The sequence below is a fragment of the Poecilia reticulata genome, linkage group LG4 (genome assembly GCF_000633615.1).
Source record: "Poecilia reticulata strain Guanapo linkage group LG4, Guppy_female_1.0+MT, whole genome shotgun sequence".
Classification (NCBI taxonomy): Eukaryota; Metazoa; Chordata; class Actinopteri; order Cyprinodontiformes; family Poeciliidae; genus Poecilia; species Poecilia reticulata.
Genome location: NC_024334.1, coordinates 21,979,264 through 21,999,142, shown reverse-complemented (window position 1 = coordinate 21,999,142; position 19,879 = coordinate 21,979,264). Strand labels below are relative to the sequence as shown.

The following is a 19,879-nucleotide window of genomic DNA, read 5'->3' as shown; positions in this document are numbered from 1 at the left end:
TGTGTGTGTGTGTGTGTGTGTGTGTGTGTGTGTGTGTGTGTGTGTGTGTGTGTGTGTGTGTGTGTGTGCGCGTGTGTGTATGTGTTGGTAATACTGTGCTTGCACTTTTAGCACCACTACTCCATTGCCTGTGTATCGTGCTTATAAATTTTAAAATGTTGGGAGCTTGTCACACAAGATAAATGCACTATAACGCCACAGAAGGTGCAAAATTAGTCACGGCAGAATCTTAAGGGGAGTTTGTGTAAATCCCAGCGCAGCCTGGTCTGAAACGGCTCAGCTGGGAAGAGAGCTGCTGTGAGAGGGTTAATATCTGTCAGAGAGAGAGAGAGAGAGAGGTGGAGGAGACGGGAGCATGCTGGTGGGGTCAGAGAGGATTTGAGGGGATCTGATTGGACAGCAGCACTTGAGGAATATACCTTGGTGATATTCAGAAATCTGCTCCTATGTGGCTGCGAAGGTTTGTCAGATCAGAAACAGGATCCAAAACGTTGCTATCACAAATGTTAACGTTTTTATATGGGATTTTATATGACGGGTCATATTGAAATAACATAAGTTTACAGTAGAAGTGGGAAAAGTATATTCACTCTGCTCCCCATCATTCTGATGACCTTAAATAATAATCCCTTTAGGGTTTATAAACCCGTTTCCTCCAGAAGTCACCTAAGTACTGAAAAGGTTTCACTTCTTTGAAGATCTTAGAGATTTGTAAGGAAATATTAGTTAACAAACAGAAAAAAAAACATTCTTTCTAAAAGTTATGTGCTGCAGCTTTACACATTTAAAGAGCTCTCATAACACAAACATGAAGGCGCAGCAGCCAGTGCGGTCTGTCTTTAACTGTGAAAGTCGCAGTAAAGACCGAAGGAAACTCTGTACAGACATAAACAAGCTTTTACAGATTTGTATTAAACTTACGTTTTCAAGCCTGCCTTCAAGTTTCCTTAGTAAGATTATTAGTGAACACGTAGATCTACTTTCATCTGGTTATAAACTGTTTATCTTATGCTTTGATTAATTTTTTTTTCCATATTTTCTAGAAGTTTGTATTTTGACACACAGTTCAAGTTCTATTTTTTTTTTTGACTAGCTTAAAATTGTTGTTGTGAAACTGAGTTGTTTTTTAAGTTGTAGAGAAATAAAGTCATGTTTTAAAGTTATTCAGGGCAGGGTTGCAAAAAAAAACAACAAAAAACAACAAACTCTGAAGAAGTCTCCAGGAAGCAATTAGGGGGAGAAGTAGAAATCTCAGACCCGACCCTATACGGTCTCTTCAGACATAAGCCTATGAACTGCACTTAACAAATCTGTTTGCTCATTTTTTTTTCTTTTTTTGCTTATTTCCAGTGGAAATAAACTTATATTTACTTTATAAATCTGTATTTCTACCCTTTTTGTACATGTAGCAATAAATCACACTAACACAAAGGTGTTTTGTGAGTGCAACATGTCAAACCCAATTCTGAATCGGAGATATTTTAATCGACCGCAATCTGACGGAAACGCATCGGGATTTTCACAAGCAGTACAGGCTCGGAAAAACTAAAGTAGATAACACACGGGGATAGAAATGACTCAAAGAAAAACTAGAGGTGACGCAATCCAGCATAAGATGTTGGTGGAAAATACAACGGGAAACGCAGACGTGGAAAAGTCGAGAGGATGACTCCTTGGATCTCAAGTGAAGGAAACGAGAAGCTACAGAAACTATTTAGGGAGCGGATCTCGTGTGAGAGGATGTCAGCTTTCAGACTTTATTTCTGAACGGGCTTGTTTTCCGCCAGGGAACACGAGCGCACGACCAAACACACAACATTAAACAGCGGCAGTTACAGCTGGTGGTTGGAATCCATCGTAATGTTATATGCGCCTTTAGGATTGTGTTCACTTTGTGTTGACGTGTGCAGACCGGCGATCAGACAAAGCAGAACGGTGCGGTTATTCATTTCATCTGATTTCTCAGAACCTTGTACTTTGCCAGACGTGTGTTTCTTGTGTGTGCTTTCACAGTCGGGTGCAAAACTGTAATTTTTTTTGTGTGTGTCTGATGATAAACTCGGAGTCGCTCCTCCAAGACTAAGAGTTTTGCTGAAGTTTGACTTCATATTCGGTTAGAGGAAAGAGGGCTGGCTCCTGTTTTGAGAATGAAAAGATTTTCAACATTGAAACTGTAATTGATGACTTATTCTGTGACAACAATTACACTTATGTAAAGTGCTGTGTCAGTTAACACTTAATAAGAGCTAGATCTCTCAGGTTCAATAACTTCACTCAGATTAAAATGAATTATTTTATGTTTAGAGCATTCGGGTGGTGAACTTTTATCTCCCACGTGAATTTGTTCTATTTTATTGGTCATATGTTCTGAAATAAGTAAAAATACTTATTTCATATACTTACATCACTTTAATTATGTCTGGTCCTCTTCACTCATGAACTACAGTTTTCAATACCTGCCCTAATTCACCCAAAACCCAAAGTCATTCTAAATGATTGACTGAGAAGAGGTCCATCAGGACACTGTTTCTAATCGCCTCTTTTAAAAGCACAACTAGGTTGGTTTTCTTTGATAAAAATCCAGATTTTGTTTAATCCTAGGAGTCAAAATCAAAGATAGTGTCTCTGCTGGTGTTTCAGTTACCTGTACGATGATCAGGGAGAAAATTTTAACCTCACAGACTGCATACATTTTGAAAAATAAAAATAAAAAACTAAATGTTTAGAGTACAAGTAGGCCTGTCTCGATAAACGATAAATCAATTAATTGCGCGATAAATTAAGCCTATCGACCTTATTTTAATTATCGGTTTTATCGTCCCTTCCTGCCTTTTTTCTTTCTGTTGATGACACTGAACGAAAAAGGCTCAACTCCGGTGCTCTCCACTGACAAATCCATTCCTCATTTCCTTAGTGTAATGTCCAGCGCACACTACAGGAGTTGTCGGCCGATTGTGGGAATCATTTTCAAAATCTGAGACCACACATTAGCAGACAGAAATCCTAGGTATAACGGTTCAATCGGGTTCGATCGTGCTGTGTGGTGTCCAGTTAACTAATTTTAAAACCAGGCATTAATCAATGCTTTACTACCTGTGATGCATGTGGCTAGAGTCAGCAAAGTCCTGACTGAATGAAAATCATTAAAGCCTATTTATGTCACAACGAAGAACAGCTGAAAAGTTACCGGGTTTATCAACTGCGGTAGCAATTTGACTCCAACTCCTCCCCTTGTCATTTCTATATTCTTTGCACGACATGTTGAATAAATATTAATCTTGTTTCCACATATCGTCTGCGATGTCCGCTGGACTTCGGGTTGCGCCGTGTCAGCTGTTTGGGATTCCTCTCCGTCATTTCCCCTCAGAAAGCACGGAGGAGAATCCGCGCTTTCTGATTGGCTACCTGTCACATTCAGAGTTAACGCTCCCAGTCGGGGAAAACCCGTGATTCAGATCGAAGCGGCCACGACGATCTAAATCACACTACAGGATGATCGGTTACGAAATCACCAGCGAGAATCTTAGATCGGCCAACGATCTAAGATTGTCATAAGGGAAAAATAAGGGCAAAAAAATGGTGTAGTGTGAATCACTGCATTAGGTAGTCTGATGTCCCCATCTTCTCTATCTAAATCTAGTGATTACTGAAGGGCAATATAGTATACAGACTTCATAATTTGCACTCTTTTGGTTGAATGTAGTATTTATTTCCACTTTGGCTTTATGTTGTTTAGTTTTTATTCAAGTACGTTTTTTGTTAATGGAGACTGAGAATCCATTTTATTTTTGTTTTTGGTTGTTTTATTTATTTAGTTTATTAGTTCCAGTGTTATCTGTTCTTTTGAAAATTAAGTGTATCTCTCTATGGCAGGAAATTGCATGCCTTATTAATCATTTCCATTAAATCAGCATCAAAAGGTCTTGAAAAACAATATTGTCGTTTATCGCAATAATTTTTTAGACAATCGCTCATTAAAATTTGTTATCATGACAGGCCTAAGTACAAGCTTTTAAAGAGAAACAAGAATATGTTTTCTGTCAATTCCCTACAAAGGGTGCTTATGAGTTGCTTTTATTTGTGCCTCGAAACATAAACAGTTGAAATTGTTGATTTGAAAGATTAACTCCCTCTGTCCCCACAGACAGCTGAAAGCAGTTATTGGCAATTTAAAGCTTTATTGTAGTTTGTTGCCAAGAAATATGAGTTGTAGAAGAAGTTAAAAAGAGATAAAATAACTAGAGTGATGAAGAAACTCTATCGATTCAAAATATGAATGAACTTGCACTGCATTATACTCCACCCAGTGCAAATCAGTCATAAACTTTGCATTTTAATCTCATTTACCAGAGTAAAGCTTATAAAATCTTAAAAATTAATTAAAAACCGGTAATTAAAACTAATTATTTAAAGTGTATAATTTATGTTTGGCTTAGTCTGCCTTGCTGCTGTTATTAAAATGTTGGCGTACATCATTGTTCATACTGTTGAAAAGCTTTTTTGATAATAATGAAAGACGCAAAGGCAGGTGAAGAATAGAGAAGGTAACTGCAGACAAAACAAAACAAAACAAAAAAAAGAATAGGCATATATTTAAAAGTCAAAACAGGATACCCTAGGCAGCAAAGAAAACATGGAAAATAAAGAGAAACAATTTTAGACTAAAGCAAACCACTCAAGAGATCGGCGAACAAAAGATGCATCAAAAAATGACGGTGCACAAGAGAAGTTCACAACTTTACCGGGATAATTGCACACAAGCAAAACGTTGCGCGTTCTAATTACAAATTGTGATGAGGTGAAATGGAGAAACAGGATTCAAAATAAACAAGTGACGAGGAATAGACAAGGAGAACAAAAACAAACACAGCCTTGCAGTTTAGGGGAATGTACTGGGAAACAAACTTTCACCTGGCTCATGTCTGAAAGAGTGGGATCAAGTACTTTTGCAATAACTGAAGGCAGAAGTTGGGACATTTACTCAAATGTTTTTTTTTGTAACTTGGGTAGGACTGCCTTGCTATATATGAAAACTCAAGTTTTTTTTTTTTTGGCTCTCGTGGCCTTTATTTGAAAGTAGTTCAACAGGAAACAGGGTAATCAGAGAGGGGGAAGACATGTTGCAAATGTCGCCAGGCCAGGAATCGAACCTGCAACCACCGCCACAAGGACTAAGGCCAGAATATGTGGGTCATGCTTTGCCCTTGCGCCATTACAGCAACCCCAAACTCAAGATTCTTCAGTACATAAATCTGGACCGTCTAATTAGGAGCAGTGGCTTTGTGGTTGGGATGAGCCTGAAGCCTTAGTGGAAAAGAGGCCCCATCCTATAAAGGGCCCTATCCAACTTGAGGGCAGTTCTGGACAATACCGGCCACCTCCTGAACACTGGTTTGTCCCAGCAGAGGACCACTCTCATGGACAGAGTCCTGTCAGTGTTTAACTGAGAGGCTTACCACGGGCCATTAGACTCTATAATGCCTCTCCTGGTAGGAGGAGGATGGGTGGGAAACAAGGAAATTAATGTTTCTTTTTGTCATAGTGTTTAACTTTTTATTGTGTTTATTATATAAGGTTTTTCATCTAATATTTGGATGGTTTTGTCTGTATGTGAGCAACAGTCTACCTCATAGTTTCTCCAGATTAATAAAGTCTCACCTAACCTAACCTATTGTTTATTTAAAGAGTGTAAAATGTAAGATTCCATTAGAGCCTATACATGCCTCACTACCTTCCATGTTCCTTTTTTTTTCTTCTTTTAGGGAGTGTTAATTAAGGCTTATTTAGAACGACTGACATCATTCTACCTCCCTGTCTGCACACCACAGACCAGTTATCTGTACGTGAACTAAATGTTAATTTCCACTGTATAATAGTGCAAAAAATATGTCCTCAATAATATTAGATTTTGTTATCTTAGGTAGTCAGTGAGGATGTGGCTTGCAGATGATGATCCACAGATAAATCTGATTAAACTGTGGAAAAACCAGAAAATTGATGCTTACTGATCCAGTGTTAGTGAGACTGATTGTGTGCTGCATTGTGTCTTAATTCTTTTAAAGTACATATATATTATAAATTTTTTTTACACCTTCTTTCTTTGTCTTTTGATTTTCTTTCTTTTTTTTTTAAATTCATACTCAGAATTCTGATCCCCCCCCCCCACAGAATTCTGAGAAAATGCTTTTATTCTAACTTTTTTCCTACAAATTTAGACATGTTTCCTCTGAATTTCGATATTTTTTCTCTGAATTTTTCAACATTAAATTTTTAGCAACCACTTTAGTACTTCTTGATATCATCCCATCTAGCATGTCTCATTTCTGTGAGATTTATTAACTCGTCTAAAAAGTAATCTAAGATGCATCATCTTTAAAGACAAACATGTAAATATCATTTAATTAAATCCGAATTAATTTGAGCAGCGCGATCAACTTCCACCACTTCTAAGCAAACTGTCAGCCACAGTCCGGTTGTTTTGTTGCTTCAGCTGCCATTTCTTAATACAGTGATCAACTAATGACGACAAACTTCTGTCAGATGCTTACGTGTCCACACTTATGACCTGCAAATCCTTCTGCGCTAACACACTCCCACACACACACACACGTAATAAGCTGATACACAGGCGAAAGGAGCGGATTGGCGGCGGCTTGCCTCGATCAGTTTCTGCTGCTCTTCAGTTTGAACGATCGACTCTGCACACTCTGTCTTTATCTTCACAAAAACATTTCCACAGGAATTTTCAAAAAGAACCGAAGAGGAAAAGAAGAATACGGAGAGGGGGGATGTGGAACGGTTGTCTGCATTCGTGTTCCTATTAAAATGAAAATGCCATCGCCGCCCACCGTGTGTCTGTGTGCAGCTCGGCATCAGACACCCAAAGCCTTTTCAGCTTTTTTTGGTCATTTGCATACATCTACAAAGGGAAGGAAGACGAGGCGATGCTGACAATCACCTTGGTGATCAGGTTTCTCTATCTGCAAGCTGCAGGAGGAATATCTGTCCTCTCAAAAGACGAGGTTACTAAAAGACCTCTCATCAGGCTTGTGTTTTGTTTTTTGTTCTTTTTTGTTGTAGATATTCTCTAATATTTACATGATAATCTCTCTGTTTCAGTAACAGCCCAAGTGATTTACGCATATGAAAAATCGACAAAAATTAGTAAATGTATTAAGTTACGTGCACTAAATAATTAAGTTGTATAATGATTAATAGAGTTCAATACATGAGAAAAAAAGCTGGATAAAGTTAAAGAAAATCAAGAAAATTTAAAAAAATTTCTTCTGAAACTGGATCACACCACGAGGCAATATTGACAGTGAGTTGAGGCGACGGTATTAATAATTTGAGGGGATTAAGTTTAAGCAAAACTAATTTGAACATCTCATAACAACACCTGGTTGTTTTCCTATCACAGTGACATTGCACTAAATCTGCTAAAACCAATCCGCTCTGGTGTCTACAGTAACTCCCAGAAGTCGAATTTCTTCTACTTAAATAATAGCTGTGCCGTACGCAGACTATATCTACAGAAACACAGGAAGCATTGTGCCTCACTGGTAGGAGACAATGCCGAGGCCCGCAGGCACAAAGGACAAGTGATTTCCTTCTACGCATCGAAAAGTCTGAGAGAATTCAGAAAAAGTGAAATAATCCAAACGAAATAGAACCGATCCAGTACAGATAGCTAAACTTCTGAATGTTTCTGTCAGCACCTCTGAGACTATAGCGTGGAAGTGGAAAGAATCTAATTCCCCCATAAACTTACTGCAACCAGATGGTGCTCGCAAGATTTCAAACAGAGAAGTTAAAAATGAATCAAATGACATTAATCAAATGAGTTGCCAAAGCGCCATTTGACAAACAACTTTAGAAAGACCTGACACTAGCAGATAGATTTTTGTTGTTGTTAAATAAAAAAAGAAGTAATGCGCTCTATTGCAATGACTTCTGGGCAGGTTTACTGTCTAAGACTCCACTGCTGTAGAAAACTGCTCAATTCTTGGTTTTGAAGATTTGCTGGAGAATATTTAAACAAGTCGGTACTGGAGGAATATAATCCGGTCTGTCTCTTTACATTTTCTTGAATGATAAATAACACCATGAGATTCTGTTAAGATATGAAGACTGATTTCTCTACAAAAACTGGTTTTGTGGGAAAATTTCAAAATGTTTCTCCATACAGGGAAATATCTCGAAGGCATCAGAACCAACAAAGACTTTTCTATGAACAATTTTTTTTTTAAATTTCAGTGACTATGTTGAACACGTATTTACTCTGTCCTTTTGCATTACTTTACATGAAAAATCTAAAGTTAGCACACTTTTGCTGAAGGTAAATCAACTAATTTGTGTTGCTTTTTATGTGTGGCATATTTGGGTTCTTATGCATGTCTTGTACAGATTTAATGCTTTTTACCTGATTAGAAATATATTCACAGATGAAAGTGTTGTTTTCAGTACATATTTTCTCCACTGTGTAAGTGCTTGTTTTATAAAAAAAAAAAAAAGCATCTTTTTCAGAATATTTGTACAGTGAAATTATGTTCTGTTATCTTACTTTCTGGCTTTGCAAATATGACACACGTACAGATAACCAAACAAAAGTTGCGCCTCTGACAATGTTTCCATGTAAAAGCAGATTTTAGACAACGGCGAAGTTTCGCTCCGTATTGTTTTATATTTACCTGCACTGAAAAAGAAAAATGTTCATAAATTCAATTTTCAGAAGTGAAGTGCATTACAGGGAATCTGGCCTGATGAAGAGAATGCTTCAAGTTTTACCTTGGGTTTCATCTTTGTGAAAGAGGTTTTAACATTAACAAAGATGAATAGATTTTTGTTGTTGTTAAATAAAAAAAGAAGTAATCCTCTGTTTATTGTCCTCCAAATAAACAGAGGACAATAAAGCGCTCACCTTAATAAACTTTTCTCTGCAGTAACCTGAGAGGACATTTTGGTTTCACCAAAAGAGACAAAATTACCGACATCTCAAGCTCCAGTTCTGTTTTGTACAACTCCTATTGAGATTAAATAATTTTCTTACGCTACAGTTCTATTTCTAGTTCACCTCTTTCACAACTCGTTTTCAAAGAGCAAATACCAAAACCATCATCAGATGAAAAGTTGCTTGTGTGATCAGCCTAGTCATTCATTGTATGTTTTCCTTCCCGATTCTTTTATTTTCTCCTCTTATTGTGCTTTCAAAAACCCTCTCGCTCTTTTTTTTTTTTTCACAGGTCATCTCACTTGATGGGCTGAGATTCTCTTGAGTGCTGAATCAGAGGCCATTTCAGAGCACAAATCCTGTTTGGTATTGCCAGCCAAAGTAATATAGACCAGCTGGGGTGGGAGTTAGACAAGTAGCGCTTGTCTAAGCGATGCCACTAGGAGAAGCAAAGGAGTGGATATTTATGTGTGTTTATGCGCCTGTGGGGAGAGGAAAATGTGATGGGAGGGCTGATGTTAAGCTATCAGGGAAGAAGCACTCAACCTCTTACAGTGAACAACTGAAAAAGCATAACGGCTGCACGAATGAGCAGTGACAATTATTCATGTGCCTTTTTGTGTGTGTCTGTGTGTGTTTTCAAAGGCACTTTGGCCAAATATCAAGGGATGACACATGATTATTGTACGTTCACGCGATCTAATGCTCTCAAATGTGAAAATATAAACAAAGACTCCAATATGGTGCTAATATTTAAGGACCTAACTTGTCAAATTTTTGTCACAAAGTGAGATTTCGTCTGTTTTTGTTCCAGTGTCGCATTTAAATGTTTCAGAAAATCTACCAAATTTTAATGTCAGACAAATGTAAGCTGATGAGTAAATACATGTACTCAGTTTATATTACTGATATTGCTTCCAGGCCCTGCGACAGACTGGCGACCTGTCCAGGGTGTACCCCGCCTCTTGCCCGAAACGTTAGCTGGAGATGGGCACCAGCAACCCTCCCGACTCCACTAAGGGACAAGGGTGCAAGAAAATGGATGGATGGATGGATGCTTCCAGGCTTGTGTAAACAATAAATGACTGAAATAAAAGTAGCATAACGTGAAGCAGGCTAACAGGGCTCCAAACGCATCATGTCCCGATGAAAGGGATTCAAGAACAGATGAGAAACAAAGTCACTAACATCCATCTCTCTGAAAAGGGTGACGGAGTTTTATTTTTATGACTTTTGGACTCTAGCAAGGCAGAGTGAGAGCAATTATTCACAAAAAAACATAAAACACGGAAGAGTGGCGAATCATCTTATTCAGTAGCTCACAAAAGCACCAAGAACAACATCTGAGCTGCCGGGCATCACTTCCCTCAAGTTAGGGTCAGTGTTCATTATGGTACAATAAGAAAGAGAGCGGGGTAAACGGCTTTCACAGGAGATAAAATGACTAAAGGGAACAAAAATGTCCCTTTCACCATTGCAAGAAAATAACTTGACGAGCCCGAGACTTTTTTGGAAAACGTTCTGTGAACTAATCAGACTAAAGTCATACACTTTGGAAAATGTGTGTTCAGTTACACGTGGCATCAACGAAAACAGCATTTCAGAGAAAGAACCCTGTACTCACTGTATACCACGGTGGTAGAGGTGGGATGGTCTGGGGCTTTTGGTGCTCCTTACCACAACTGAGGGGGTCATGAATTTTGCCCTCATGGTGAACATCCTTAAGCTCGATCTCTCTTGGGTTATGCAGAAGGACCAGGATCTGGAGCGTGCCAGCAAGTTTTCCTTGGAATAGCTTAAAAGCATCCTACTTAGAGAGGTAGGTTGGTTTGGATTGATTTCTTTTCCCCTGTAATACATAAAATCTGTGATGTAAAGTCATGCAGCCCATGGAATCTGTTGAGGAAAGCTTCATCAGAAAAACACATTTAAATCTTAAATAATTCAGCTAAAGTCATTGCTCTAAGACGGACACAATCACTGCAGACTTTGGTCATCCAGTTGTTGGGCATGTACAACAGCACAACTGAGTTTTTTTTCATTGGAAATGCAGCATTTGTCACACTGTACAGCCCTGCAGTTTTCAAGATTATAAAAAAATAAATAAAAAAATGGCAATACATATTTGCAAGGCTACAGGAGAAGCATGGTCAACGAGTTTAAGATTTTCGTTAGAAAATATTTATTTATGTCGGCGATGTGTGGCTTTCCAACATCTTTTCGCGAACGCAGTGTTCCCATCATGTGAGTCCTAGTGTAAAATCAGCATCTTTTTCAACAAGGATAAAGGAAAAAGTAAATCTGTCATACAAAGATGAAGAGAAAATAGAGAGAAAAAAAAGATGAGTTGAAATAATGGGTTTTAAAACTGGCATGTAGCCCGAATTGTAGGGCATGAATAGAGAGAAGAGAATATGCAGGACACCGGGGGGGGGGGACAAAATGACAAAACAGCAGTGTGTCGTGTCTGTGATTGCTGCAAGTTTACTGTTTAAACAATCTGACATTTAATTACAGACAGGACAGACTGACCCTGTAGGGTGTAGCGCTTTAACATGCATTCAATCAAGTGAGTCCGCAGAAGGACAAATAAATAGTTTGCAGTGGACGGTAGCACTAAGGGAAATAAATCAGCGGGCTCTTTTTCTTCATGTTTGTCCACCGTCATCTGTGTTGTAATCAACAGACTTCATGAATGTTCATCGGCTTCCTTCAAAACTCAATATCCGGACAAAAACTGGTGGCTGGGATTGTTTGTGGTTAGGTCTAGATGACTCCAACAGCCTTGTGCTCTATTCACTAGTAGCTCGCTTCATTTTGCAAACAGTTTTAACACATTTCCAACATTTCCCTGCCTCTGCTGAAGAAGAGAACAAGCATGATCATTTTACCACCATCATGTTTCAGCATTGGAATGGTTTGTTCACGTAGTTAGTTTTCCATCGTAGCTTTTTGCATCAAGCTGAATCAACTTTAATGCAGTTTATTTTGCCTTTCTTTCATTGGTTGCTTCCTTCTTTCCATATGTGAAGTACACATTTAATGGTCGGACTTTTGACAAACCTCCGAGGCTTTCCCAGAACAGCTGTGCTTAAACTGAGATTAAATCACTCAAAGCAGGAGTCTATTTACTATCATTAATCCAAAAGGTAATGGTTTGCTCTAGAATTCAATCAAGGGAGTCAGGGTTGAGGCAGCTGAAAACAAATGTGTGCAACACTTTTCAAATTTGCTAAATAAATTTGAAAACTGAGTCCTTTTGAAATAGAACCAAAATGTATCAAAATGTGTTTGTTGTTGCACCTTGACATACCGTGACGCAAGGTAAAGATTTCTAATAGTCAAAGAATGAAACCAGGAAGGCCACAGTGAGTTTAAGAAACACAGAAAAAAATCAAAGAAATGGTGAAAAGAATTAGAGTAGCATCTCTCTGTCTCTAAAGAAAAATTGGAAAACTAAGAAAAGAAAAACAAAGAAATAAAAAAAAAGTTCCCCCTTTGCTGTTTAGAAGGGTGGAAGTTGTGACAGACAGCTTCTGCTCCAACACCACTCCTGTGAGAATAACCCAGCTGTCAGAGATGTTAACTGGGATGTAAAAAAGACGGAGCGAGGCAAACACGGTGAGGGCCGCTGTCACAGTGACACTGTCTGATGAGGGGCTCAAAGCCAGGGAGATCATGACAGCAAGTGGGCATACAGTATCTGGGATGCTTTTTTTTTTTTTTTTGACAGATTCACGTTTGAATTTGAATTATTTTGACCGTGAAGAACAACAACAGAAAGCTGGATCCCTTTTCTGTGGAGCGCGTTATAAGTATAGATTTAACCATTTGCCAGCTGACTGCTGAGAACAATGTAAGGGTGTGATTTTGTTCATTCTGGACGGACGTTGAAATTCAATTCCAGCGCCAATTCTCAACAAATCATGTCTGAAGGCTCTTTGCGACGCAGACCCAGGTTTTGTTCCAATATGTATGCAAAGTGACGATATAATTTCATGAGAGACCAGTGGAATGTTTTTAAATGAACATCTAACCCTAAGGTAATTTATTAAAATAATAATAATAATAATAAAAAACAATGTTTATTGCTGCAGATCTCTGCTATAAATTAGTTGTTTCAATTCAGCTGTTCAGGACCTGCTGTTTAGAATATCTCGGCTTGTTTCTTCATTCTTAAGGTCGGGTTTCTCAGCGTTGTGTCTCCAGGTCCAAAAGAATCCGCCAGCTGTGGCTCACTCAGACGCTGTCCGCCCGGGGAGTGCAAACTCAGCCTGCAGGGGCTGCTGGATGTTTGGAGCAAATTTAAACAACCTGCAAAGATGCCTTCCCAAAAGTTTAAAGTGTGTTCCAGTGAATGACACAACACGATTAAATTGTAATCCAGGTTTGTTTAGTTCAATTCCATTTGCTGCGTGGTTTGATGTGTGTGTAGTTGGTCAGAGAGGCATCGTGGTGTCATGCCGTCGCTTCATCGCTCGTCGGCACATTACTGATTCCACTCTCAGAAGCAAACAGAAGAATAGCGTTTCTGCCATGTCTACATCAGATTTCCTTTAGGGAATTATTTTTTTTTTTACATGTAATGAATTTTTTTCAATGCCAGAGTGTCCTAGAGAGACTCGATTAAAGCATCACCATGTCGAAGTCTTCCTTCAAAGTCTGAAACCTGCTCTGAGATTTTCTTACTTTTCTTTCTTTTTATGTTTTGGTGTATTTGGAATGTTTGTTTTCATGTTTGGCACTTATCTTTAAAATAGCCAAAATAAATAGTCAAACTGAAAATAACACTACATTTCAGGTCAAAAATATACAACATATTTTCAATGCGTTGATCTAATAAAATAACATTTATTAGATCTCAACAAAACTTGATGTTCTGTTACATGTTTAGTCTGCGACAGTTGTTGAAACGGGTACATGTTGAGATGCATCCACCAAAACTTAAATTGTCTACCTGAGGTTGACCAAAGGACAGCACTTTAATCAATCTGTAACTCTGGGGTCGTCTGCGCAGCGGGTCAGTCTGAGGAGTGAGGATTATACCAAAGTGCTCCACTGAGTGACAGATCTGCCTCTAGCAGCGTGGCTAACAACTCGGTCAGCTGATTCAACGTGCATGCACCGCCACGGGTTTGTGGAGATGTCATTTAGAGAATGTGCCTTTTTTTATATATTGTTCTTAGACGTAACAGGAAAGAGAACAGGGAAAGGTAAGAGAGCAAGAAGAAAAAGAAAAAAAAAAATTGCTGTGTGCGTTAAATATAAACAAGCACATGTGGATCAGAAGCTCTTTTCTAAGGTGTTTGCCTCTGCAATGCAAATGATGCAATTATTTTATTTCAAACAAGACATTAGAGCATTTTGATAATGTATTATAAATGTTGTACATGCAGACAAACATGAGATCTTGTTAATATTACGACTAACACCTTCTTCTTGGAGGCAATGCTTTAAATAACAAAGAGGTATTTGGTATTGATTTCGCGCTGCATATTCAAGGGGTGATGTAAGGTTTATCAAGCATGTTTGACGTTTTCCCTATTCACCGACTTGTTCTGTCAGCTGCAACAACAACCCTCTGCTAGATCACTGAAAATCATCAAAGACATCCAATGAGTTTCTGACTACTTTGCTTTTACTCCACAAACAGGAGGATCGTGATGGAACTAAAGAAACTGGAAGGAAAGCACACGTTGTGGCCGCGCGAATCAATTAACCGAAACCTTTTCAGAGTAATGAGAAATAGCGCTCGGTGGCCGCATTTACGAGAGCGGATTGATTTTTAATCTCGCTTCTTCTTTCTTCCCCTTTCCCCCTCGGCTCTCCTCAGGTTTAACCAGTGCTGACACTATGGTGAATATGCGGAAGGTCACTCATCAGACCATTACCGAGGAGCTGTCCAAGACGGTGCTGCTCCCTTGCCTCTTCACCCTTCGCCCTGGCGGCAGCTCTTTCCACGAGCCCCCCAGGATCAAATGGACCAAGGTTTGGGGTCAGAGAGGCTCAGATGGCCTGCAGAAGGAGCAGTCGGTCCTGGTGGCCAGAGACAACGTGGTCAAGGTACAGCAGTGACCAATGAAATATGAATCACTTCACTGGATATTAACTGTCTTGCTCCACAGTTATTATAATCTCTTCTTTTTTTATTATTCACTCGTTCTCCACATTTTTCAGGTGAAAAAGGCCTTCCAGGGTCGCGTGTCGCTGCCTGGGTACAGTAAGGACCGCTACAATGCTAGCCTTGCTCTGACCGGGTTGCGGTCCAGCGACTCTGGACTCTATCGCTGTGAAGTTGTGGTGGGCATCAACGACGAGCAGGACACCGTTCCACTGGAGGTCACAGGTAAACAAAGTGTTATATATATTTGAACAGTTGTTTGTAGGTTGCTGCGACCAAGAGGTTAAAATAAAAAGCTGCTCTCAGATACAAGAGCAAACTTTTAAGAGATTACTCTTTTCGCACTGGTCGGATCAAAAGGCTGGAATTTAAAAAGACAAAAACACGAAAAAGTAAATTTCTTGTTTTACCTTTAAAACTGGACTCGAACTGGACATGTGGTTCTCGAAAAGTGTTTTGAGAGACATTGTTGCAATTTGGCACCGATTTAATAAACTGAACAAAATCAATTATAAACGGAAAGAACTTCAAAAAGCGGGACAAGAAAAAACGAGAAGCTTGGAAGCACACTGTGGTGCTGGTTCAGGACTTTTCAAAGATTTGTGAAACTGCATATAATTGTGACTATTTCCATTTTCTTTTACTTGTATAACTGTGTAAATTGTTTTTGGTAACGCTTTATTTGACGGGGTATTTAGTTCCTTTGATTTGGAAAACCTATAGTACAGAACAAAACTATGTCATGAAAAAAATCTAAGTCTTAAGGCTCATAACAGCTTCACTGTCATTTCCACTCAATTGCAGTTTAATCAATTAAACAAGTTCTCCTTCATGTATTTAATTTAATTTTCTTCTCTATCTAATAACTTTACCTAAAAATAACTATCTACACATATCAAAATGACTAGAATGTACGAATATCAAACACTAAAAATATTAGATTATAGAATATACTAAAACTTGAGTTTATTCTTATGAATAAAAAGAATAATCAATTCTGTATCCTAGCAGTTCGATTGACATCTTGCAAGGACTAAAAGGCTCTGAGCCTTTTTTTGCTGCTCTTTATAAGATTTTGCTTTCGAAATTAATTAGATGTCTCACATACAGCGGCTTGATCGATAAGACTGCCTTCATCAAGAGACACGGTGCTGATTTACGGCCGCTGTAATTTCTTTGGATATTTATAATTGTTTAATTGATTATTCATAATTACTCATCAACCCAGATACTCAGAGAGGATCAGTGAGGACTTTGCTACGCATAACAATAGATTCCTGTGTAAAACGCTGCCTCATTTTAAAGTACCTTCTTTGCTCAAAATAAACATTTCTGCACTTGCATTGACTTAGGCGGTGTTTACCCAAGATCACCGTCTGGAAACCGTGGGAATTTTTGGATGATGGTTGGAGAAACGGTCCATGTTTAGACAAGACTACCTTCAGTCAGCTGTAGTTGTCATGCCAGGCCAGTATATGGCGCTGTGATTTTAGCATGTTATCGAAACGCATGGGCTTATCTACCACCTCATTTAGAAAACACATGTTTCTGTCTACTACGAGCCAAGTGTTCGGTTGTTTTGTGGTTTTCAGCCAGACAACACAAGCATCAGTTGTCTCATCTCTGAAAGGTTACGGTTCCACTGAAGATCGGCTCTGGGTAAACAGAGCCTTAGTTTTATTTATGGCTATACTAAATAAAGAGTTGGCTCCATGGTTGGGTTTATTAAAATGCCAGTTTGAAGTACAGCGTCTTCACCTAACATTAGATTACCAAAAGTACAGAGACCCTCCTCCAAATTATTGAGTTTGATTGTTGCGATCACTTCCATGGCCACAGGTACATAAAGGCATGCAGACGGCTCTTACAGCTGCAAGGCGGATTCAAATCTTAAGCTCTTTAAGCCTATGTATCAAGACTGGAATTTTATTAAAGTTCATTAATATATAAAGTCAGGCGTTCAGACCTGTGGGAGTACAGTGGACCCTGGCCTGTTTGCACTTCAGTATTCATGAATTCATGGATTTTTCTGTGGAATTAATTTGAACTGTTTCTATTATAATCTATTAACAGTTCACGAGCATCGGTGCTTCCTAAACCATGCAATTACCACGTGCACACTGGATCGTGTGTGTGATTATCTAAACATCTGACATTCTGTGTAATCCTGTACCATTTTTCTGCATTTTTTTTTCTCAGTGGTTCTCTGTGACGAGTATTTGAAACCACTGAGTATTTCCTTCGGAAATTTGATTTCATCTGTAGAAAACATTCCTTATCAAAATCTCTGCTGCACTCGATGGCTGCGTTAACACTTTGTCTTCCACGTCTGCAGCAGCTATGAATACTAATAACTCTGTTTTCCATGTCAGGTTAATACAATCGTTACAGCTGTTTACTGTCCCTGCTGAACGTGTGATGAATGGTGAAAGGCACTTGGAAACATTAAAGATTATCCCACCAAGCTATTTCAGTACTACTACTACTACTACTACTACTACTTCTTCACCGGCTGCAAAGTGGCGCAGTTGGTAGAGCTGTTGCCACGCAGCAAGAATGTTCTGGGTTCGATTCCCAGCCCTGGTCTTTCTGCATGGAGTTTGCATGTTCTCCCTGTGCATGCGTGGGTTTTCTCCGGGTACTCCGGTTTCCTCCCACARTCCAAAAACATGACTGTCAGGTTAATTGGCCTTTCCAAATTGCCCCTTAGTGTGTGTGTGCATGGTTGTGTGTCCTGTTTGTCTCTGTGTTGCCCTGCGACAGACTGGAGACCTGTCCGGGGTGCCCGAAACGTTAGCTGGAGATAGGCACCAGCAACCCTCCCGACCCCACTAAGGGACAAGGGTGCAAGAAAATGGATGGATGGATACTTCTTCATCTTTAGCCTTGTATGGTTCTTTGGTAACAAATTAGCTAGTAACAGCTTGGAGAGTTTCAAAGACTTTGTTAAGGTGTTGTAGTTTTAAAGCTGTCGCCACATTCTGTCCAGTTCACTCATGTTTATGTTTAATGGCAAGCTGCTATAATCACCAGAGCAACTGCACACCTTGGAGCAAACTGTGCGTGTATAAATATAGCTAACATCAGCGCTAAATGCAGTGACCTTATTATTTTGGAGAGGCGCAGCATGCTACAATAGCCACTGTTTTAAGTAACACAAATATCATTTTCTCCTTGTCCGTAAATTACCCTTAAGGGAATATGTGCAAACTACAATACAGGGAAATCAGGCAATTGTGTCTTATCCGTTTTCCATTTTTCTAGGTTTTGTCTGAGGGATGTAGAGCCCAGTTCTCCCTTCTTAAATAGCAGCATCTTCATTAACCCTAATATGATGCTTTTGAGAGCCTGTGTCCTGCAACTCCTGGCCAATCACTGCCTCTTGTTCAGAATGAAACCGTTTATGAAGCCGGTGAGGAGCAACCGTCTCTGCGGTTTGGTCTTTATTGTCAAGTCCTGCGACGTGACAGCGCTCGACCCTTCTCGCTAATTCTGTTCAGGCATCAAATTGGTCATTTGCAAGTACTGATACTGCTCGACTGTATCGTTACATAATACTCCACACCACTCATTTCATGTTCAGAACTGTGTTTCATTTTTTAATCTTCACTTTCTTGTCCCACATATTCTCTCTCTCTCTCTTACAAGACTTATCCATTTTAGATTTGTAAGTGGCTACATGAAACTAACAAGTCAAGAGGCAGAGATTATGTAACTCTGAAATGCTTTCTGAATATATTTGTACTATGCTCCATAAAACTTTGAGCCGCTTTAAATACAACTCTAAACTATATATAATTTTGTTTGCTATTATTTTTGAGTAGTAGTCCTTGTAGATGTGTTTAAAAAAAAGAAGTTTAAAAATAATTTTGCACTGATGTTAAAAACAGCGATGTCCCCGTTGGATCAGATATTGGTGGGCTGCTGGAGAATCTGTTCACCACTATTTTCCATAACTGCTTACAAAACAAAAATAATAATTATAATTAAAAAAAAACAGAGTGGAGTGAAAGGAGAAAATGAGTGCAACATGTTAAGAGGAAATTGTTGGTTGTAAGAAAATAGGCTCACATTCAGTCTCGTTTCTGTTTCCGTTCCTCCAAATGATTAAATTGTTGTCAGTGTGGAAAAATGCAACTTTATTAGTAGAAATTTTGTTTTGGAGCTTTTTGACAAACAGACATCTCACTTGAATATCATGTTATGCTGTTTTTCTCCTCTTTGAATAAATAGTAGACACTGATCGACTTGAAAGTTAGTCTGTATTAAAAAAATCAATAACTTTGTAAATCTAAAGAAGCTTATTAGTAGTCACTTAGTATAATATTTTGTTTATTCTAATGTGGCACATTTAAATTGATTTATATCTAAACCTAAATAGTTATTTAGTATTTGTTGAGCAGTAAATACAATCTATAATAATTCTTAGTTAAAAAGCAACACAACAACTTACTGCTTGTTGGAATAAAATTATTTTAGTGATTAGAGATTCATATGTGCTCTCATTGTGATTTGTTTCATGACATATTGAATTAAAGTCTAGTCACTTTAATATCTAAGAACAATTTTTGAGGTAATTACATTATTTTCTTCTTTTAATTTTAAACTGGACTGTCTTAGTCATTCTCATAAAGTCATAAAGCTAAGAACTGGAAAAAAAATCTAAGTTACCAGTATTACTATGAGAATTTGAGTTTTAAAGCTCCACATTTAAAAAAAAAAATGTTATTAAGCAGATCCTGTCTAATTTCCAGTTTTTATTCCAAGAATCAAGAGCAGTTTTCCCTCCTAACTCTTAGCAAGAAAGC

At 38.5% G+C, this 19,879-nt stretch overlaps 1 protein-coding gene across 1 annotated transcript in view; it reads left to right on the top strand.

Moving 5' to 3' along the window:
* Nucleotides 1-19,879, top strand: part of ncanb (neurocan b) — a 157,754-nt gene that overhangs the window by 41,573 nt on the left and 96,302 nt on the right. Inside the window, exons 3-4 of the mRNA XM_008407242.2 lie at nt 14,784-15,013; nt 15,128-15,296. Coding sequence (XP_008405464.1) covers nt 14,784-15,013; nt 15,128-15,296 — 399 coding nt within the window. The remainder of the gene's footprint in view (nt 1-14,783; nt 15,014-15,127; nt 15,297-19,879) is intronic.